Raw genomic sequence first — 24,790 nt, 5'->3', positions numbered from 1 at the left:
GCAAATAGCTTGCCAGCAGTCGAGGTGGACACTTTCTCTTTGACCCGAATTTCCTGTATACAGCGTTCATCCTTGTAGATGGGACAGTCTCAGGAGGACACTTAATGGTCACCCTGACAGTTCACACAACGAGGAGACGGAGGGGGACAGTCACCCTCATGGGCATCCCTGCCACGAGTGACGCATTTAGCCGCATTAGAACAAGACTGGCAGGTGAGATTAAAATGCTAACACTGGTAGCAGCGCGCAGGTGTTGGGACATAGGGGCGAACAGAAAAAACCTCATAGCCCGCTTTGACACGCGACTGCAGCTGAACACTATCAAAGGTCAAGAAAAGTGTCCGGGTTGGTAAAAGGCCATTGTCGACCCTTTTCATGACCCTATGGACAGTCGTCACGCCCTGCTCAGCGAGGAAAGACCGAATCTCCTTGTCAATCAAACCGTCAAGTGATCTAGTGTATACCACACCATGCAACGAATTCAAAGTGTGGTGAGCCTCCACCCAGACAGGGAACGTGTACAGGAGTGTGGACTGAAGTAGTTTGTGTGTCTGAAAGGCGCTCTCAGTTTCTAACAACTAGGTACCGTTACGCATCCTGGTACAAAACTTGACAGGTCCGGCTATGGCATCTATGCCCTTCTGAATAATGAAAGGGTTGACAGATGAAAAATCCTTTCCATCCTCAGATCTAGAAATTACGAGTAACTTTGGGGCAGGCAGTAGTACTTTTGTCACTGGTGGCTGGTCAATTTTCCATTTTTGGGCAGAAGTCGAGAGAGAAGAAGAGAAATCCAGTGCGGAGGAATCCCCCATGATTACCAGCGTCTCCGATGGTGCGCTCCTTCCTTGTGGGGACCCTCTCAGAGGGCACTCCCGTCTTAGGTGAATGTTTACACCTCAGGTCACACCTCCCGAGAAATGGACGGAAGGACCAATCGGCATGGTCAGATGGTATCAGCTCAGGCAATCACCCCTCGCTGGGCCTGGCCTTTACCAGGGGGTACATGCGTGCCTTACTTGTCTACCCAGGGCGGGGAATTATGCATTACCCCGTTACCGGCTACGCGTGCAAACACATGGGTCGGCCTTCAGGCACGCACTGGGAGGAAAGAAGAAGAGGAAAAAAGGGGGAGAGAGGGAGGGGAAGAAGGCAAGGGGAAGAAGGCAAGGGGAAGAAGGCAAGGGGAAGAAGGCAAGGGGAAGAAGGCAAGGGGAAGAAGGCAAGGGGAAGAAGGCAAGGGGAAGAAGGCAAGGGGAAGAAGGCAAGGGGAAGAAGGCAAGGGGAAGAAGGCAAGGGGAAGAAGGCAAGGGGAAGAAGGCAAGGGGAAGAAGGCAAGGGGAAGAAGGCAAGGGGAAGAAGGCAAGGGGAAGAAGGCAAGGGGAAGAAGGCAAGGGGAAGAAGGCAAGGGGAAGAAGGCAAGGGGAAGAAGGCAAGGGGAAGAAGGCAAGGGGAAGAAGGCAAGGGGAAGAAGGCAAGGGGAAGAAGGCAAGGGGAAGAAGGCAAGGGGAAGAAGGCAAGGGGAAGAAGGCAAGGGGAAGAAGGCAAGGGGAAGAAGGCAAGGGGAAGAAGGCAAGGGGAAGAAGGCAAGGGGAAGAAGGCAAGGGGAAGAAGGCAAGGGGAAGAAGGCAAGGGGAAGAAGGCAAGGGGAAGAAGGCAAGGGGAAGAAGGCAAGGGGAAGAAGGCAAGGTAAAAAGTAAGGAAGACAGTGAGAGAGGGAGGACAAAGAAAGGAAACGAAGGAAGGAAGGAAGGAAGGAAGAAACCAGAATAAGCGAAAAACCAAAACTACCACAAATGTAAGTCGTGGAACCGTCCGTCTCCGGACGCAGGTGTAAACTACCCCCTTGAGGGGGAGGGACTCCTTTTAGTCGCCTCTTACGACAGGCAAGAATACCTCGAACATATTCTAACCTCCAACCCGCAGGGGGGTTTGCACGAGAACGTATGGTAACAAGGTGATGCTCTATTCACACATCACAAATAATATATACAAGTGCATAGCACGCTCTTTGCAATAAAAATTATGTTATTTGCCTGAAATGAAATCTAGGCAGACAAACAAAAGACAATGTGCTTGTGTCATTATTTAATACCAGTAACCCCCCCCCCCCCCCAACTTCAAATTCTTTAAAGAATTTAACTCCCATATATAAAGCAGTGTCAGATGTCTGATTACAAATGTGTTAATGCAAGTGAGGACGTTTAGGAAAGGTCTGACATGTTTCAGGTTTGTTGGCAGTCACTACGTGCTCTCATTACAAACCACTGGATTCAGGATGAGTATAGTCTGGGTAATTTGCACTCCATTTTAAGCAAAACCTAGATTTTCACACATCTGAAATGTTTATGATGACATATCTCCTGAACAATGTGTTGTAAGTGGATACTGTCTGCAAATATGTTGCAAATAGAGTGAGTAGTACTGAAGTAATAATTTAAAATGTTGTGCCTGGCAATGATTTCCTATCACACGAACCGTGAAAATGTAGAAAGTCTTTTTGCAGGTTCTCACATGATGATGTGGGATTGTCAGAACAGTTTCGAAAATCTTTAAAATCGTGTAAAGCTTTTCGGGGGGGATTTAAAAAAAAATAATAATAAAAAAAAATAATAATAAAAAAAATTGCCTGGTGAGAGTAACAGCTCAAGCAAAGCAAGACCTGTTGTTCAGCTACTATGAAGATTAGAGTGATTTCAAACATCCTTGATAGGACAAAAAACAATCAAATAAGATTGTGAACAGGGGATTAAAATGCTAAAAAGAAATACGACAGACAAGAAAGGAGAAGAAAGGGCAGAGGAGACCAATGCATTATTTTCTGTCTTAAGAAGGCAAATGATTCTACTCAACATGTTTAATTAAACTTCCACAATTTTCAGTTTAATTTTGAATACACACTGTAATGGTAATGGTAATTTGTTTTTCCTATAGAATCTTTATTTGATCATCATCACATTTGTCCCCTTTAAAGTAATGCGCCTCAGATAAATACATCTTGGAAGCAGTTCTGGAACTCACTTTTTGTTGTGTGTTCAATTCCTTCAGTGCTTCTGTTCTTTTGTTAACTCAGTGATGGGAATCCCGTGGGGTATAACATGGAACTCATGCCCAGGGTTATGGGTGAAGACCTTAATGGCAGCAATGGCAGAGAAGAAAGACTTCTGAACAGCATTGCTGGCAGATGAGGCAACCCTTCTTTCTGGAGATTAAATGAGAAAGGAACCACAGCCTTGTGGTGGCAGAGAAACTCCTAACGCAGACAACCCCAACAGAAAATCCTTTCTTGCATTAGGCTTAGCAAGCCAGCAGGAAAGTCTTCATATATTACTTTCAAAACACAGATGAGCCTTGGAACAAACCACTCAGGATTTGACTCCAGTGCTTCTTCAAGTACTGGCACGAATGATGGGAGACCTGATGATATTCATCAGTACAAGATGAAACCAAATGGACTAAAAATAACCTACATTTTGGGATTAGGCGAAACGAAGTGGAAGGGAAAAGGTGAGAATAATTAGAGAGGAGGAGGAAAACTGTACTGGAGTGGGAATAACAGGTTTGGAAGAAATGGTGTGGCAGTGATGGTGAATAAGAATGTACAAAGCTTATTGAAAGTGAGAGATACATATCAGACAGGATCATAATCTTAAACCTGATATTTCAAAAAGAAACACTAAAGTTATCTAGATTTATGCAACTCAAGTGGGATGTAGTGAAGAAGAGAAGATGGACTTTGAAAATGACTTAGAGAACTATATAGAGAGTACTAATATAGTGATGGGAGATTCTAATGCACAGGTAGGGAAAGACAGAAAGGGATTTGAGCAAGTGTTGGGATGTTTTAGATATGGAGGCAGAAATTAAGAAGGAGAAAGACTCCTGGATTTGGAATGAAAATAGCAAACATCTGGTTTATGAAGAGAGAAAGTCATGTTATCACCAAATACAGTTGGATGGAGGAACCAAGAGTGTAACTGATTATATTCTAGTAGAGAGGGATGGGGTGAGAAAGTAACAAACGTGAAGGTAATTCAAAGTGTGAGTGCAGATGGAGTCCATATATTACTGGTGGGACAATAGAAAATGAATGAGTGTGTGAAAAATATAATATAAAACAAAAGAAAGTGATAAGGATACAGGATTGGAAACTGAAGGAGAGTGGAAGTGCTGACAAGTATAAAGAATCACACAAAAATTTCCAAAAGAAGTTTTCTGCAATCTAGAAAAAGAATGGGGTTTATTCAAAGACACTAGTCGAAGCAGCACAAAAAGTATGCACTAGAACATCTGGAAAGGATGAAGTCAGACAAGTTGGTGGGGTGATGCCACAATCCATGCAGTTAGAAGAAAAAATGGAGCATGGAGAAAGTGGGGGAAAACTAAAAATGACGAGAACCATAAAATATATATAGAGGAAAAGAAGAAGTGCAAAGAAACAGTGGAAACAGCAAAGGAAAAGGCATGGGAAGAGTTTACAAAAAAGCTTGATGTGAACAGCAATAAGAAAATGATGTATAAAATTATGAAAAATAAAAGGAAGGCTTCTGAAGTATCAGTAAAGATGGAACAGAGGATGGTACTGAGACTGAAGATCCAGTGAATGTGAAAGATCTCTGGAAAGGACGTATTAAGAAACTGTTAAACGCTGAGAAGCAGGTACACGAGGAAACAACAAATAATGGAGAAATTGAGAGCAGTTGGGAAGCAGAACTAGGACAAATTACCAAAGAAGAAATAGAAATAGCTGTGAAAAAGATGAATGGGGGAAAGCCCCAGGACCTGAAGTATCAGTGGACATAAGAGCAGCAGATCCAGTGGGAATGTAGTGGCTGTATAGAGTACTATCAAGAGTGTGGAGAAATAGTACAAAGGCAATAAAAGCCTTTATAAAAACTACAGAGGAACAACCCTTATGAGGCACACAGCTAAGATTTTTGAAAGAATTTTACTAAATCGAATAAGTGAAACAATAAAAAAGGAGCTGAGTGAAGGACAGCATGGGTTAAGGAAAGGAAGACGCACGATTTTCCTGATATTTTCTATCCGTCAACTGATTGAAAAAAGTTGGGAGTGTAACAAAAGGGTGGTGGTGATTTTTACAGACATAGAAAAGGCATATGACTCAGTTAACAGGGAAAGACACTGGGAAGAAATGAAGATAGATATAGAAGATGGATACATTTATGTAATAAAGACAATGTACAGAGGACAACAGTAGAATTAGAACACCATTAGGGAACTCTGAATACTTCGAAATAAGACAAGGACTTAAACAAGGAAGTATTCTATCTCCTGCACTTTTTAATGTTGTGATGGAGGGAATGAATAGGGCAGTTAAAGATATAGTAAAACAAAAAGACAAAGTTGATTTTTGTAGATATGGTAATATGGGGTGATAAAGAGGTAGATGTACAGTTAAAACTGTGTGTGAAAGGGAATAATGAAAAGGTATGGATTAAAAATAAAGATAAGAGTGAAGTAATTGCATTTGGAAGAGACAAAGGGATCAACAGAAATGTTACTTTGAATGGAGAACCCCTCAAAGTGGTAGATAGTTTCATTTATTTAGGGAGTGAAATATCTAGTGATGGAAAATAACCAACGAAATTACAGAAGGAAGGCAATTTCTATCAAACAATAAAACACCTGATTTCGAATAAGGAAGTTTCAGAAAAAGCAAAACTCCTTATGCATAAGGGTTATTACTTCCCTATTGTCAACCTATGGAGGAAAAACATGGACAATGACAAAAGGACTGGAGCAGACTGCAGGCAGGGGAAATGAAATATTTCTCAGAGCAGTAAAGGGAAAAACAAGAATGGACAGTAATGTAGATATAGAAAGGACCTTAAACAAGTAAGTACAGCAGAAGAAATTGAAAAAGGAAATTAAGATGATACGAGCATGTTAAGAGGATGTGTGGGCGAGACTCCCCAAAATTATGGAAGAACTAAAGACGGATGGAAAAAGACCTAGAGGGCAGCCAAGAACATGGTGGAAAACAGGAGTGAGAATATCTGTTGAAAGTAGAGGTGTGACCTGGCAGTAAGTGGAGGAAGAAAAGTGGTGGGAGGACTGAGCCAAATGGAGAGGACTCATCAGTACCTAGACCCAGCAGTAGCTGGAGCAGGATCCAGATATAGATATAGTTATGGCAAAATGACTTACTTTCATGGTTCTTTTCAGCCTGGAGAATAAACAGAAGTCGCAAGAGGGGCATGTATGTCAAATAACAGTATTTTTTGCAAAAAATCATTAACAAGCACTGAGGTGTTGGTGGGAGCATTATCATGATGCAACTTCCTAGAGTGGTTTTGACAGTTCTGGTAATTTTCTTCTGACTGCTTCATGCAAACTGCTTTTAACTTCCAGGTAGTATTACTTACTGATCATACGATCATAAGACAGGAACACATGATGCAGTATGTCATTGTAATCCAAAAAAACTGTGAAACTGAAGTACTTCAATGTGCGATCAAACATGTCAACTTTTTTGGCCTTGGTCCTTCAGGCAGTTTCCATTGGGACGATTGGTGATTTTCCACAACCATTTTTACTTTTCCACATTGTCTTCTCAGATCTCTTTGAACTGTTTATACCACCCAAACTCTTGTCTTACAGTAGATTCACCAAAGCCAAAGTCAACATTGCATAAATGGCACTGCACTTTACTCAATTTTCTGGCAAAATTTAATGCAAATTCTTTGGTCCATCTTTTTCTAAACTAAAAATAGATCGAGCACCCGAAAACATGTGTAACCTTTCCAACTGTCAACAATAAACTAAACATTCAAAACAGCTGAAAACGTCAACATGTATCAGGAACATGTTTAACAACAAGATAAAGTTGAAAATCTGATTATAATGCCTGTGAAATTAAAAAATTCCCATTTCTTTTTGATCACACCTCATTTACTATGAAAATAATTGCTGAAAATCTCTCACAAACAGAAATAAATTATTCTTTTGGTTAAAATCTTACTGCTTTGATGAGTGACAGCTGAGACATTTGGCACTTCAAATGTGGTAACTATACACTTAATGAAGCACCAGATTTGCTCTACTATTTTCACTGTCTTTGGACACTTCACAAATACAGCGTTAATGTTTTTATTTCATTTAACTGAAACTTAACAGGCACATGAACTACAATAAACTTCAAACTCTAAAAAAAGATTAGAAATTTGCAATTAAATTCAGCTATCAGCCTTCTTTTCCACTTCTTTAGCAAGCAGAGAGAGTAACTTTCTTACCGCAGCATCCACGTTGGCTGGACTTTCATCGTTGGGATCGGCTAACATCGATATAACTGATATTAGAATTGTTTCTACTGTATGAACGGGCAGCCACCGTTCCGAGGCTTTCTCGTAACCCCACTTATCGTCACCAGGCTCGTGTAAGATTGATATACAAACATCACCGTTCTTCTCGACTAGAACAAAAGAGTCATCAATTAACACTTTACGACGGACTACACAGCAATATCATCAAAATATGATGGTTATGTTAATCATCAGAAACAGTACATAAAATATTTGCACTGAACATTGTCAACTTCTACATTTGTGGATGTAGAAACAAACTCAGTTGGCCAAGTTTATATCCAATTTTCTGTTCAGTTCCAATCTGGGTGTGTGCTCTTATCTTCTACGTATTCTACATTTGGTCCAGTACCTTTTGTTCACAAATTTGCCTTCCACAGACAGAGTGTCATCTACTAGTGATTTTTTGTGAGAAATGTTTCCCCTTCAGCTGTATTCTCCACTGTGTTGGTTAGTTTAAATTCAATTAATTTTTGAAGTTTGTATGACCCCACTGAAGTATTTGTATAACACACAAAACAAATGACTTACCACCTTCTAGTCAGAGAAATAAGGAGGAAGTACAGATTTAAGAAAATCTGCACATTAACTCTTCAAAGCGTGTAGCCTCATCAATATTAAATCTTCAACCAAATTGCTGACAGTATCTACATCAAACATTATGTACATGGAATGGTATGACAATTATTAGGCTATATTTATTCAAACAGAAATCTTCTCAAAGTCGATATGTAAGGGACATGTCTGTCTAAAATGCATGAACATAGTAACAAACAGCTGAAACATTAAGTAGCATATACCCAAGCACTTTTACACAGTGTAAAAATGCACCTGCATTAAATAAAAAACCAAACAAATGCAATACATTATCAAGCTTCAATAACCCAACTTAAGCACAAGTGAAACAAGTGTGGTGTCACCTAATGAAATCTCAGAACTATTAGCTGTGGTGCTTCCCTAGCCCTGTCTCAGAAAAAGAAAGAGTAATGATGGCCAGTGGTTTTTATATTCATACAGAACTATGCATTATTCTGGTATAACTGTCTGCTCAAACAATGATGCTGTCATTAAAACAGCTGCATACCACACACATAGAAAAATTTTAATATTAATTAAATCCAACACATATGATCTCCACATTCAATTTTGCAGGACCTATTACACAAATGCTACTGGTTTAAGAAAAAAAGGGGTGAAGGTATCTTAAGAGAATCCTGTAAATGGTCAACAAGTCACTATCTTCCACTGACAAAGTGCACAGTAATTGAAAATGACACTCCAAATGACTGAAGGAAATAGTATATTTATGCTTATACAAATCAAGTGACTATTATAATTTTATTTTACCATTTATGCACTGGTGTACTTTATTAATAATTTTTGGTGTAAATAATTTGAGAAAATTTGTTTATAGTTGCATGAAGTCAAGGATTTTAGGTTTACTGATATTTATGCATTAAGGGCACATTATACCCGTTTAAGCAGGAGAAAAATTACTTTTTAGGAAATTTTATTATTTTCTGATCTCCTTAATAGCACAAAACCTTTGAATCAGTGGATTTTTCCTTAGTATCAGTACTTATTTCAGATATGAACACAGGAAGGTTGAGGATAATTTGGCAGCTAAGTTTGATATTTGCAACAAAAAATAATTTATGATCATTCATCACAAGGATACAGTGAGTTCACTCTACCTTGGTGTAACTCCAAGCATGATAATTTCTTTTCCCATTACGGCAATTAGACACACTTCTGTGGAAAATGTAACCCTTTCCTGCACAGTGTACACTTCCAATTCATCCATGTGCTATGGCCTAAGAATATAAAAGCAAAACAAAACTGCAGGTATACTATATCCAGTTCCACTTACTGCTCCAATATGGGACCACCTTCTAGGGACATTCAACTCTTAGCGTTAATGGTTTTAGAATGGAAAAAAAGAGCTCTAAGAATAATTTGTGGCCTCAAATACAGAGTGTCTTAAATTACACTTTACTGGACTTGGTTTTCTGAATGCTCCCAGCTTATTTGTATCTTTTCATTAGAGCCTACTTCTTGTAAACAGCCAAATTAAAATCCGTGGGAAATCATACTAAACTACCTATACTGTCTGAACAGGCCTCTGAAGGCCCAACAGTACTAACCAACCACCGTATCATCCTCAGCCTATTGCTGTCAGTGGATGCACACAGCTCTCCGGCTGTTGCCAGTTCTTGTGACTGGAGCTGCTACTTATCAAGTTAGCTCCTTAATTAGCCTCAAGGGCTGAGTGCACCCTACTTACCAACAGCACTAACTAGACCGGACAGTCACTCATCCACGTGCTAACCAAGCCGACAGTGCTTAACTTCGGTGATCTGACAGGAACCAATTTTACCACTGCAGCAAGGCCACTGGCAGGGGGCAATCACACATCAAACATATTTTACAACAATATCCTATCACAGAAGCATATTAACACTGACATCACAGCATACAAGGAGATACCAGAGTAAATAATTTCTACATATCCAATATTTAAAATGACACTATGGCATCTCTAATAAAGCACTGTTACCAGTCTATAAAACAATTTCCAAATATATGAGGGGTGTTAATTTGATTGTAAGAATAGGTACCTAAACTACATTAGGTAGAATTTTGATGAAACCACATATTACCGTAACTATTTTGACCAGTCCAGAAACAGTAGCTGATAAACTCTGATTATATGAATATTTAATTAGTGTCACTTCTTTCGTTGAGATACTAAATATAACTGTTCTCATTTTGATGTAAATGTGTCCCACTTACAAGGTGGCAATCATGGCAGCAATTGCGAGTAAGGGATGGTACAGGAAAATCGACAATGAGTTCATTTTATCAATACTAAGCTTTAATGTGCACACAAAATAAACAAGAATATAAATTGCTTACATAGGCAAAAGTACATCAATCATACCATTCGTTATCACAAGAAAACTTGGAGATTGAAATATATTTCATGTGATCTCTACCTTCCACTGATCTAAACTGATGGTATCTAAGCAGGCTTACCACAAGTTTGCCCAAGTGGAATTTTCCGCTATTTCCCTGATTTCCAGGCAAGTTTTAGCATCTTTCCCCGACAAATTTAGTGATCTAGGGTAAATTAAAATCTAAGTTGACAATATGTCTTTTCAGCAACAGTACAAAAGACAATAGTGCGAATGAGGAAATATCTTTAAACTTGAAAGCAGATGGCGTTTCCTTATGTCAGAAAAACTCTTAAGTACGAACATAAACATCTTTTGTAAGAAACTGTTTTTAGGTGGAGAAAGCAACCCAAAATAATATGTGCATTTCATTAAGATCACTGATATTTTATTTCAATAAAACGAAACATTTTGTGAGAAAAATGCACATTTCATTGGAGTTGCCCGACAGATTTAAAACCTTCACTGATTTCAGAAATAACCTCAGAAAAAAAATTAGGCCTCTAGAAAACTGTATAAGACAGGGAAGAATTATGTAAGCCAACACTTATGTGACCACCAATAAAATGTTGCTTCTATTATGCAAGTTATTACCCACTGTGTTATATTCATTATTTTACAGGTATTTTGTGATTTTTCTTTCAAGAAATATACGAGTACATAGCATACAAAACCCAGCGACTGACAATTTTCTTCTTATTGTCCATACTTTCTGACAAACTACTTTTTAAGAGCCCAAATGTACTAGAACAAGTAAAATGTTTATAAAACACAACACTGGAGTCATTCCATGTCAAATCAACACACTTTAAATAAATTTTACCTCACACTCTTAGATTTTGCTGAAAGTTCGTATGCTTATAGTGGGCGCTGAAATTAATAAAAATACCAAATTTCAATTTTTTTACCTCAAACCATTCCTGAAATATGGTCATGTAAACTTTTAAAAAACTGGCCAAAAATGTATGAACGGACTTTTTTAAGTTGCCCTAGGAGCTGCCCTAATTGAGCTAGAGAACTGGGAAAGGTGTCATTTTGCAGCATTTTTCATGCTCTTTCCAGTGATAAAAACATAGCTTCTAATTAATAACCTTTTTCAAAATACTAATTAATATTTTGATTAATTTTTTTACAAAAGCACATAATTGAAAATTTTCAAAATATTTCCACAACTACTTCATACTCTTGTAAATCACATGGCAAAATATAAATGTAGGATGATGATGGGTTCATTGTTAAAAAAATTATTCTGTACTCTTGTTTTTCACTAACGGCCCTAGTTTGACCAAACTGACCTTTAAGGTAGTACGTCAGTAGAGGACCGTATACATAGGGCTTGATGTCTGTACAGTAATTCAGAGACTGCAGCCATTGTTGAGATGATGTAGTCTGCATTGTTACCTTCTAAGGGTTTGTGTGCCTACAGCATTATTGTGCACTGCGGTTTTAGTGCAAATCAATTGTTACCTGTGTGTTGACCAGCCTGTATCTATTATATTTAATAGTTCATTTTCAAGTAAATCTATACATTGAAGGACAGTTTATAAGTGGTTTTTTGTATAAATATGGAACCAAGTAAAAAGTGCAGTGCTGTAAGAGTGCAGTGTTCCATTGAAGAAATCGAATCATTTTATTAGAGACAGAAAAAAACTGAAATGTCACACCATGGATGCCCAAATTATTTCCTCAAATACCAAGTGGTGCCAAGATTTGTGATAAATGTAGGAAAGATGGAACCAAATTGAAAAATACACCAGAGCCCATCAGTGATTAAAGTGTTTAAGAAGAATCTTCTGGATCAGAGATAATCATCCGAGACCAAGACCCTGACTTCACTCCAACTTCAGTAGCTGTTAAAACATAACACAACACTTCAAGAATTAGGTGAGTCCCCAACTGACAAGAGAAAACTAACATCTAGGCATTACGCCAAATCAAAAGTGAAGAAAATCTCATTAGGACACGTAAACTTTTTGTTGCTCCTGGAACTTCGTCAGATACTGATGAATCCGTTCTTGAAAATCTTAAAAGAAACTTTAAAAATTCTATAAGCAGAGCAAAAACTAATGATTCTTACAAGTTTACCTGAAAAGTGGAGTGTCAGGAAAATAATGAGGGAATTTAATGCTCCTAATTACATTGTTCGGCAGTCAAAAACAATTCTGAAAGAGAGGATTCATGAAAGTTCCAAACCCAAAACCAGGGAAGTGTTTACCTGTTTACCAACTGAAACTGTCAAAACTGTACATATGAAAATGACGAAGTTGGCAGGGTAATACCAGGTATTAAAGATTGTGTGACAATTACAGAAACAAGTGGAAATAAAACAAAAATATAAAAAACTTATTTTGTGTAACCTTAAAGAAGCTTACAAACATTTTAAAGACAAGTTCCCTAACATAAATATAGGTTTCTCTAAATTTGCCGAGTTGAGACCAAAACATTGTTTATTAGCTGGCCGGAGTGGCACACACACTGTCTGCGTGTGCACAACTCACCAAAACATAAAATTAATGATAGAAAATGCCAAACTAAATGCAGGAACGAACAGCAGCTTAAACAATTATAAGCAATGCATTGCAAAAATGCTTTGCAACCCATCATCAGTTGATTGCAACATGGGAAAAACTGAATACTGCCCAGGACAAACTGTCATATGTAAAATTTTAAAAGACTCTTCATGAAAACTTAATTGAACAAGTTTAGTTCCGACAGTGGATGTCAGTTGACCGATGTAATCTGGAAATTGTTCAGAAAACTTCTGAAGAATTCCTAGATTTATTTTGTAGTAAGATGTCAACTTTGATTCGGCACGACTTCATTGCCAAGCAACAATGAACATTCCTTAACTCCACAGGAGAAAACCTTAAGGAATCTGAATTTGTTGTCATATGTGATTTTTCAGAAAAAATATAGTATAGTTCTACAGGATAAAGCTCAGAGTTTCCACTGGACAAGACAACAGATTATATTACAAACAAGAATACAAAATTGAGCATATGAGCTTTGTCATTGTTTCCGATTGCCTGGAGCACAATACAACTGCAGTTTACACTTTTCAAAAGAAGCTAATTTCATATCTAACAAATAAATTTCAAAAGATTTTAAAAAAGATACTATTATTCTGACATTTCTGCCGCTCAGTATAAAAATTAGAAAAACTTCCTGAACCTTTGCCCTCATGAGGAAGACTTCAACATAAAAACTGAGTGGCACTTTTCAGCCACAGCACATGGGAAAGGGCCTTGTGATGGAGTAGGGGGTTCAGTAAAGAGACTGGCAGCTCGTGCAAGTTTGCAAAGGCCATACCAAAATCAGATCCAAACAGCACAATATATATTTGAGTGGGCAGTAGATAATATCACAAATGTTGATTTTGCATATTCCACTGAAGAAGACTACGCTGCTTCAGAAATATTCTTAAAAAGCCAACTTGAAGAGGCCTTGACAATCAAAGGAACACAGCAATTTCACACTTTCATTCCCAACACTACATCAAAATTAATAGTCAAATACTTCTCAGTGATATGCAGAGTTGGGAGAGGGAAGTAACTACATCACCACTGTATATGGCAGACACTGGTGGCTTGGGTACATTTTAGAAAAAAAAAACAACGAAGAACTTTAAGTGAAAGTAACTTTTCTTCATCCATGTGGACCAGCTAAGTCATTCTCTTATCCTGCACATGCAGGTGTCCTGTGGGTGTCAATTGTGGATGTTCTCACAAAAGTGAATCCATTTACTCCAACAGGGAGAACATACATTCTTAATGAACCCAGTCAGCTTTATTAAAATGTAATATGTGAAGTTCCAAGACAATTTATTGGGAAACTGCTTTTAACTCAAAACTTAATTTTTGTCTCAGGTTAGTGTTAATGTATATTTTATAGAAAGTTGTTTCAAAATTATTGTTAGTACCTATTGTGTTAAATTTGGCTATGTACAGATAGCTGTTACTAAAAAACAAGCATTACGTATTTAATTTGTTTAATAGTTCCATTTCAAACATCATGGACCAGAACTATTATGTAAATGATATTTCTAATACTTTTTACTTACCTTTCAGTATATTTTAAAGAAATTCCTGTTTGTTAAAGGTCAATTTGGTCAAACTAGGGTCGTTAGTGAAAAACAAGAGTCCGGAATAATTTTTTTAACAATGAACCCATCATCATCCCAGATTTATATTTTGCCATGTGATTTGTATAGTACGTAGTAGTTACAGAAATATTTTGAAAATTTTCAACTATGTACTTTTTGTAAAAAAATTAAAATTAAATCAAAATATTAATTAGTATTTTGAGAAAGGTTATTAATTAGAAGCTATGTTTTGTTGTATATCCCTGGAAAGAGCACGCAAAATGACACCTTTCCCAGTTCTCTAGCTCAATAAGGGCAGGTCCTAGGACAATTTAAAAAGCCCATTCACACATTTTTGGCTGGGTTTTGAAAAGTTTACATAGCCATATTTCAGGAATTATTGGAGATAAAAAATTGAAATTTGGTATTTTTCTTAGTCTCAGTGCCCACTATAAGTATACCAACTTTCAGCAAAATTTAAGAGGGTGAGGTAAAATAGGTTCTTATGGTGAGAGTCGCAATTCTTGAGATCCATCGTCCACGGCCTCTGGCCTGCTGAAGAACACCAGTTGTGGGTTTATGGATAAACCATGAAAATCCGCTGCATTACGACACAAACAGACCTGGCCTGCTGGAAGATTGGTGAGACTTGATCCGACGGGCAGGGCATGCACATTAGTGGGAACTAAATGGTGCCAGATCAGCAGGCCTGATCCATTACAGATATCAGCAGAAACGACCTGTGGTTTTGACCCGTCACAGAAATCACCTTGTGTGGCCAGCTATTCATGAGCCACAGACAACATGTTGAAATGAGACCACGGTGATCCAGTTGACGCAAAAGGTAACTTTAACAAGTACTCTGAGAATCAATAACAATGAGGACAGGTAGCAACTTACCATAAAGACGATTGCTGAGCTGTACACAGGTACATAGGAAAGAATCACACTCTCACACCTAAATATTCAGCCATAGCTTCAGAAAACCAAAATGCCACACATTGACACAATCACTCAGACACAACCCACACACACATGACTATCGTCATTGGTCACTGCATCTACAGTCTCTGAGAATCAGATCCAAACAAACCATTCCTCATGCTTCCCTGCCTCTCATCAGCAGCTGCTAGGCTAGAAGCAAGAAGTTGTGCCAGCACAGACTTCAAGCCAAATGGGGTGGTAGGAAGGGGTGAAGCAGTAGTAATGGAGTGGGGAAGGGGTGCGTGTACTCAGCTGCACCTAGTCAATGACAAATGCCCAACACCTCAGTAAACAAACTATTTCAATTACCGAGACAAAACGAGATTTTCAGGTTTTTTTTCAAATTTCCCCTAATATTTCTCTGATTTACCTGTCATGTTTGAAATTCCCTGATTTCCAGAACTTGTGGCAACCCTGCTAACTTCATAACGAACGACAGCTCCGAGGACAACATACCGCAATGAAGTAACAGGACATGAAGTAATGTTTTGTCTCATTTTCCTAAAGCACATCATTACGATCACTTTATGAGTATCTAGCTTTTAAGGAAACTGCTAGCCATCACCAGGTACCTATGTATGACACAGCAAAATGCAATACCTGCCATTTAAATAAGACATTAACAACAACACTGGATGTAGAATGTAATCTATGTGCATTTAAAATTTTATTCCAGAACCAGAAACAAAGTGAGTCAAATTTAACACTTCAGTGATTAAATACAAGTATCCAGGTGCTCTATAGTGCTATTAATGTAGAAACATTTGTGGAGACAGGAGTCATCCAAAAGCTACCAGTGAGTACTCTGACAGCTATGATGAAATGTAAACATATCTGATGATCAAGGCCGGAAGGAAGGAATGGCTATTGGCTGACTGGTTGCCACTAACCATGTACATTGGAATAGCCATCATAATCAAAACCCTTTTCCACTACAAACTACTTAAAAATAAACCTTTCTTCAGCATTAGTCGAAATGCCAATGCTTGCATCATGGAATTCTCTTAGTTGTTAAAAATGTATGTTCCAATAATTAACCATTCACGAATTTATTGAAGGATGTGGACCATGCTGAATGTACAATCTTATTGTGTCTGTAGCATTAAAATATACTGAGCATTCTTGTGCAGATGATAGACACCATCAACCTCCACATCAGAATGTGAAAGTTCTGAGTGGAAGGGCCAAAACCATCTGAACAGTATGGTTTCCCTGAACTATGCAGATGTAAACTTTCTGACATCCTTTCCGATTCCATCAATCACAAGGAAAAACTCCATAAGCAATCTCAAACCTTCCTCCCCTGTTGGTTATTAGTGTTATTCACTTATCTGTTTTAATCCCCCACTCCCCAATTCATGTTTACCCACTTACGTTCATTTTTATTGGTCCCCACAGAAGTACTATTCTCGAATACAAAACTTTCCCACCGGGCCAAAGTATCATTTGCAATTTATTTTACATTTTTCATTGTAAAAACACAGCTTCAACCAACATACCCCAATGAGTTACCATTGGTTCGGGAGGTAAAGGCACATTTGGTAGTTTTTCTTTGTAGGTCTCGATGCCAGCACGAGATTTTAGAAACCCTTTCTTTGTGGATGAACTCAGTTTATTGACATTCACACAAATACAATGTATTTCTTCAGCAAGACTATGTACTCCATGAGCGAAGCACATCACATGAACCAAATTGAGGTAAAATACTTTGACAGCTTTTCCTGCTAGTGTGGCAATCATAGAATGACTTACTTTTTCCAAGTTCTTTGCGGGCTGCTAAATAAGAAGAAGGCTCCTCTTTTAAAGAACCAATAATTAAATTTGCAATTTAGAGGCCACAAGTGTAGGTACTTTCGTCAATTGAAATCCAGATAGTGCTGTCATCTAGTTCATTGCTTATTTCTTCCAGAACATTTACGTAAATTGCAGAATATAACTTTTATGCAATGTTTGTTTATCTAGTATATTTTGAATTATGCAATATTTGTGCAGGAAGCCTTTGAGGACAGGGTTTGTGAAGAGGAATACTGCTTGCAATGAATGCTTCACATGGATCTATGTTAAACCGACTTTTTTGGTTGGAAAATGATCTCACTAGTTTTTAGGTAAAATATAAAATAACCATTACCATCTGACTGTATACATGGCCACAATTTAAAACAGAAGACAGTCGACAGGAGTTGTTCTGAATCATGCCAATGTGTAATGAAACGAACTAGGCAAGAAGTCTTCTTATCACTAAAAAATAGAAATGATTACTGCATATTTAATTATGAATTCTGAAACAAAATGCACCATTAAATTTTCACTAACGGTAGTAAGTAAATTTTATATTCTGCATTATACATACAGTATCTGTTTCTTTGAATGTAAAAAGGGAGCTGCAATTCTAACAGTACCTCTAAAAAATAATAAGCAAACACTAGGGTACGAACCACATTCTGTGGTAACTTGAATTAGTGCCTACAAAAGACATAATTAGAAACATAAATGTATTTCTGTGGAAGAAAGAATGATGATTCTCCACTGGATAGATTCACATTTTGGATTGTGAGTTCAATTACTGAAGGACCTATATCAAAGCCAATGCGAGGCAGCCTGGTTCCATGGCAAAAAAGTGTGAATACATTTGGCCATCAGCATATGATGGTTTGTCCAAACTCATTGCGGAGTGGTTTGTTAGCATGAGTATCAAGAACTCCACTTGATGGCAACATACTGAAAAAAAAAAACTGCAGGGGGGGGGGGGCCTTCAGTTTGTTGCAAAAATGGGTTATCACAAACTTCACAGCACTGAATTGTTGGATCAGTCTATTTAAAACTCATCAGAACATTGTCTACAGCCAGCTGTGTAGTGAAAGTTTAAGTGTTAATAGTGGAACTGTGGACCAATGGAAAAACAAACTGCAATATATCTTTGAAGATTACGTCCTAAAAATATTTTTAATGTAGACGAAAATGGTCTTTTTATAACACACTACCAAGTAATATCATACATCTTAAAGGTGATAAATGCCACAGTGGGAAACTGAGGATAACTGTTTCACTTGTGCTTAATGCTGACGAATGTGAAAAATTACCTCCTTTGATAATTGGTAAACTTAAAAAGCCAACAAGTTTAAAAAATGTGAATGACTAATGATTCCAACAGCACTGCATGGATGACCAATTCCATCTTCACATCCACCATGCAAGCACTGGATGCTAAAATGAGAGCAAAAATAGGAAAATAATGCTGCTACTTGACAGATGTCCAGCACACCCTGACAGTTTCCATCTCAGAAATATTAAGTTAGTGTTGCTGCCTTCCAATTGTATGATAGCTTCGACCATTAGATCTGGGAATTATCTGCTCATTTAAATGGAAATATAAAAAAATGCTTGTCCAGAAGGCTGTATTTATGCATGATAATGTCATGGACATAAAATCAATGAATATCACTTTTGGATGCTATGTACTGTGCAGCCAAAGCAGGGATGGACATGATTCCTTTAATTATTCCTAACTGTTTCATGACAGCAGGATTTAAGTTCACAGAAAACAAACTGAAACCACTGGAAGATCTGCCTGAGCCTACAGATTTTTCTGTGATAGGCACATTATCTACATTTCAAGAGTATGCCATGTTGATGCTTCAGTCATCACTTCAGAGGTGCAAACAGCTTCATTACCAAACATTTTGAAGAAGGGAAGAGACAGATGATTTGTGAAGAGGAGGATGATCAAGAATCAGTTGGGCCAAGCAACAGAGCTGCCATGGAAGCTATCAACATTTTGAGGCAGTACATTAGTAGGGCATCTGGTGGTAGTGATTTGTTTTGATGCTTTGTATATTGTGTAGAGTAAGTTAAGGTAACTGCTATTAGAAATAAAAACAATTTCAGATTTTTCAAAAATAGGCAAAATTTAAATTGTTTTAATTTCATACTTTGAACAACACAAAGAGAATGACAGTGCAAGGAATTTATTTGCATTTGTTTTCCTATATTTTACACTTTCCTGCATTTAACACTATGTCAATCAACTGAAAAGTATAAAAAGGGAGTATTACAGTATATCATATGGAAATGATACAGACAATATTGTCCAAATTGCACACTGATACTACTCTAACACAGAAGAAGTACTTTCAATACCGAGGGCAAATACTTTCACGATTTCAGAGTGCAAATTAACACTAATTTTTAGATACTGAAAAATCAGTATTTTAATTTTGTTAGCAATAATGACTAAGCATGCAAGATGGTATATAACTTATTTTAATTGCTACTCACTGTTTGGATGCCATATTTCTGTGATAAATTTCATACGGGGTGGCCGCAGTGGATATTCCTTTGGGAAATGAAGGTGTGCTTTGAAAAAACCACCTTCGCTGAAAATCAAAACATACATTTCTTTGATGAAAAATACCCAATAAAAGATCAAACCACTGTCAAAATTAATTTTAAAATAAACGAGATGAACTATTTAAGCACTTTTAATGAGACGAAAATTAACTATCGTGTGGTACTGGAATTTGCCACTGGGAAAAGAAAGTAGGAGAACATGGAATGTAGGGAACAAAATGGGAACCCGCGAAAATTTCACTTTTTGACACAATTTCGTGCTTGAAAATGCTTCTAAGAATTGTGAAACAATTGAGTCTTCAGGCTTCCCTGGTTGGTCTGCTGACCTTAGAGCCATATCATCATCATCATCATCATCATCATCATCATGTTATCTGCTATATTAGCAGGTCCTTTGCCTCTCCATTTTCTGCGATCCATTGCTTCCTTCTTAAGGCTGCTGTATGTTGTACCGTCCATCATGTCATCCAGTATCTGGAATCTCTTCCTTCCTCGCTTCCTTTTCCCTTCTACATAACCTTCTAAAACTGTTTTTATCAGTCCGTCATAGAGCCATATACTCATCTTAAAAGGAGGTTGTATACAAGATGATCTGGAGGAAATTCAACTTTTCAGTCAGATTGCGTAATGGTAAGATAGGATTTTAAAAACCAGGTTTTCAACGGCAAAGTTTTTCTAGAAGCAGATGTGGACTCTCTAAGTATTACATAAAATGTGAGGCCATACTGAACCTACAATTTATCTTAGAAGATAACCTGAAGAAAGTCAACAAACTTACATTTATAGCATTTGTACACTGGAATAGACTGACATTCTGAAGATAGCAGGGCTAAAATTCAGGAAGCAAAAGGTTATCTAAAACTTGCACAGAAATCAGACAACAGCTATGAGTAAGGAGATGAAAGGAAGGCAGTACCAGAGAAGGAAGTGAGGACGTGTTCTAGCTCCAACCTCCCCTCACCCCTGTAATTCAATCTACACATACAGCAAGCTACAGATGAAATCGAGGAGAAATTTGGAAAAGGAATTTAAATTCAGAAACAAGAAATTATTTATATGCAACAAGTAGACTAGTATGGTTACACAGAGCAAACTAGTCTCTGGACTGAAGCAGAAGCAATTTAAAAAAACTACTCCTGGGCAGGCCCTGAAGGCCCAACGGTACTGGCCGACCACCATGTCATCAGCAGCAATTACTGGTATTATATTATTGTGACCTAATATTTTTGTTGGCAATGGTCTCTTGTTTCTCAGCAATGATCTTTTGTAAAAGTTTCACAAATTAAGCTCTTCAGGAAAGAGTTCTATTCCTCAACTCTGCAATTGTGTATGAACTGGAACCATCAAATGAAACTAATTTTCAGTTATAAGCACTTTTGTAAAATCAAGTCAGTAGTTGTGCAACAAGAAAATTATGAACACAGGGGTTATAAGAGGGTCATTCCATGTCTAATTACACACTTCCTGTCACTCAACTCAGATTTTTATGAAACTTTGCACATTTGCCGGAACTTTTACCATAAGAACTTGTACAAAATCTTTGTTCTCTGACTAAAACTTTTGTATATCTAATTTTAAATGTAGCGATATTCAGATAACTGGCTCTACAAGCATGTAAATGCAAAATAGTACTTATCTACATAAATGCCCGTAACTCAGGTGTTTATGAAGCTTTTGATTTGGAGTTTTTTCACAAGTTAAGAGAAGCACATACTTAACAGACATGAATTAGTTAAGCAGTAAAGTTACAAAGAACAATAAGAAAGTATTTGTCACTTTCCAATTACCAGAAGAGTACAGACACATTGAAAGGCTCATTTTTCCAACCTGGTGGGAACTTCTAATTAGTCTTGAATAATTCCCAAGACAGTACACATAGTAATAAAATAAAATAATGTGTTTTCTATGAATGGACTCACAACTCTTAAATTGCAATACTTTGTGTGTCATTGGGGGAGGGGGGGGGGGGAGGGAATTCTAAGTAAAATTATCCACACCTGACACCCACTGCTTCATATTATTTATGGTGGAGGGCACTAAACAGCTAGATCAGCACCCTTGCATTAATGTTATACCAAAGAAGATTTTCACAATCTATGGAAGAAGGTCAATAAATCAGAAAACTACGTTCGATCCCACCACTCTGGGAAACGCCCAAGTGTTGGTCATCTGGTTGTGGATGGGATCTAGGTCTGGGACCATGTCTTGTGAAGAGGTAAGAGCCTGTAAGAATTCCCATTCAGTGAATGGTTCATTATAGGGCACCACACTGTGCACGTTGAAACAGAGGGGCATCTGTTCAACTCTGTTTCTCCCAGAGAGAGTTAGCAGGGTAGGAAGAGGACACAAATGCTGTCTGTGTCTGGGCAACAGACTGTTGCTGGTGGCCCAGAAGGCTATGGAGCTTTGACCAAACCTGCTATGAAAAGGCATACAGCCTCAGGGAGGAAACAGCACTCCCAGCACTGCTTTTTACTTTGCTTAATAAGGTAATAAGCCTTAACCCAGAGAAGCTTAAAAAATGGCTCTGAGCACTATGGGACTTAACATCTATGGTTATCAGTCCCCAAGAACTTAGAACTACTTAAACCTAACTAACCTCAGGACATCACACAACACCCAGTCATCACAAGGCAGAGAAAATCCCTGACCCCGCCGGGAATCGAACCCGGGCGCGGGAAGCGAGAACGCTACCGCACGACCACGAGTTGCGCACAGAAGCTTAAAAGTGAGGAGGTTGGTGTGGGAAGGATGTCGTTTAAATCGCTGCAGTACCTGTTGGCAGTCCTGAACAGCAACTGCTACATCCTCTGTCCACCACAGTAACAGTCGATGATGAGGAGGACCTGTGAATAGGGGGACAGCAGTGCCAGCAGTATGAAGAATAGTGGCAGAGATGCCTTCCATGACCGCATCAATGCAATTCCATGACCGCATCAATGCAATTCAAGAGGGAGGTGTAACACAGCACGTGTATATAAAGGCCAATTGGACTTGCGGAATGCCCAACATGGGGACCTGTCTGCCTGGAGGCAGCAGTGGAATGATAGAATCACCAGAAAGTGGTCACTGCCACAAAAGTCATCATGGGATGACCAATGCAGGGAAGCCATGTGAACAGGGGAGGAGATCATGAGACCGATAGCAGTAAAGTTGCCATAAGCGGCACTGAAGTGAGTAGGGGAACCATCACTGAAGACTAATTGAGATCAGTAATAAGTTAGTAAATTAGGAGACCCCTATGTGTTTAAGTGGCCTTCCTGCACGGGAGTGCTGGGCACTGAAGTCCCCATGGAGGAGGAACAGGGGCAGGAGTAGCTGTCTTAAGGTAGACAGTTCAGCATAAGGAAGTAGCCCACCTGGAGGGAAGTAGACATTGCAAACAGTTATTGCCAGAGTCGTTTGCACTCTAACCACCATTGCTTCTAGGTTGGTACGTAGGGGGATCAAGTCACTAATGATATCGGAGAGAACACAAGTGCAGACCCCATGAGATACTACCCTGGCACTAACATGGTTCCAACAGAATGTCTGATAACCACAAAACATTGGAGAGTGGTCATCACAGAAGTGCGTTTCTTTAAGAGCAAGACAGAGTAGGAGGAGACAAGATGTATTTTCGGTGGGTGACGATAGTATATCTTGCAATTCCACTGGATGATCATGTGGCAAGAGTCCAGTTTGGACATAAAGAAGCCAGGAGGTGGTCATGTCACTCAGTGGTTGTCACCAAGAATGATGGAGTGACATCCATAAATAAGATGTCAAGACTCAGGTTGAGAGGGGGGACAGGGACCTCTGAGGATGCCCAGGTGCCTTGTCCTGGGACTTATGTTTCTTCTTATTTTCAGAGGTGGAGAAGGTCAGGGCACAGAGGGAGTACAGGCATCTGATAGATCCGAAAGTGAAAGAGCAGACGACCTTGGGGCGCACACATAGTGCATCTGATGGTCGAGTTGTTGTAGGAGGCCTCCGCCCTGAAAGACACCTGGGAAAGGGTCCACCTGGGGAGCCTCATCACAGGTAGGTGCCGAAGAAGAGCACTTCTTTCGCCGGGGAGTGGGGAGTGACTCCCGGACGGGAGGTCGTAGGAACTGCATTAGAGAGGGAGGGGAGAGGGGAACTGAGCTGGGGTAAGGAAGAGGTAGGAGAGGGAAAGGATGTAACAAACAAAAGTTAAGATCCTGACACCAGATGGAGTGCCTGACACCAGATGGAGTGCCTGACACCAGATGGAGTGCCTGACACCAGATGGAGTGCCTGACACCAGATGGAGTGCCTGACACCAGATGGAGTGCCTGACACCAGATGGAGTGCCTGACACCAGATGGAGTGCCTGACACCAGATGGAGTGCCTGACACCAGATGGAGTGCCTGACACCAGATGGAGTGCCTGACACCAGATGGAGTGCCTGACACCAGATGGAGTGCCTGACACCAGATGGAGTGCCTGACACCAGATGGAGTGCCTGACACCAGATGGAGTGCCTGACACCAGATGGAGTGCCTGACACCAGATGGAGTGCCTGACACCAGATGGAGTGCCTGACACCAGATGGAGTGCCTGACACCAGATGGAGTGCCTGACACCAGATGGAGTGCCTGACACCAGATGGAGTGCCTGACACCAGATGGAGTGCCTGACACCAGATGGAGTGCCTGACACCAGATGGAGTGCCTGACACCAGATGGAGTGCCTGACACTTTTGGTGACCCTCAGCATAAGACAGTGATCCAGACTTTTACTCTTGGACCTTCTTCTCTCTCTTGCAAGCTGGGCAATCTGGCTAGTGAGCACTATGGCGGTCACGACAACTGATACACACAGATGGTGGAACACAGGGGCTTCCCTCATGAAGTGGGTGTCCAGTCACCACAATGAGTGTCCACCATACAGCAGGAAGACATGCCCAAAATGCAAGCACCAAAAGCACCTCCAGGGTGGTGCGATGTACCACTTCACATCTCACCTGTAGCACATAATCTTGAACTACTCTGGGAGGGAATCCCACTCAAGCCAGAATGAAGGCACTGATATCGGTGCGGTTGTCTTTGCGACCCTTCGGCACACGTTGAACAAAATGAATGCTGCATCACTC

At 39.2% G+C, this 24,790-nt stretch overlaps 1 protein-coding gene across 1 annotated transcript in view; it reads right to left on the bottom strand.

Moving 5' to 3' along the window:
* The window catches only part of LOC124711237 (ubiquitin-conjugating enzyme E2 G1-like), a 61,137-nt gene that overhangs the window by 5,221 nt on the left and 31,126 nt on the right, over window positions 1-24,790 (bottom strand). Inside the window, exons 3-4 of the mRNA XM_047241198.1 lie at window positions 19,620-19,717; window positions 7,257-7,435 (exon numbers count right to left, since the gene is read on the bottom strand). Coding sequence (XP_047097154.1) covers window positions 7,257-7,435; window positions 19,620-19,717 — 277 coding nt within the window. The remainder of the gene's footprint in view (window positions 1-7,256; window positions 7,436-19,619; window positions 19,718-24,790) is intronic.

This window comes from Schistocerca piceifrons, chromosome 8 (genome assembly GCF_021461385.2).
Source record: "Schistocerca piceifrons isolate TAMUIC-IGC-003096 chromosome 8, iqSchPice1.1, whole genome shotgun sequence".
Classification (NCBI taxonomy): Eukaryota; Metazoa; Arthropoda; class Insecta; order Orthoptera; family Acrididae; genus Schistocerca; species Schistocerca piceifrons.
The sequence above is the reverse complement of the archived record's forward strand: the minus strand, read 5'-3'. Positions and strand labels throughout refer to the sequence as shown.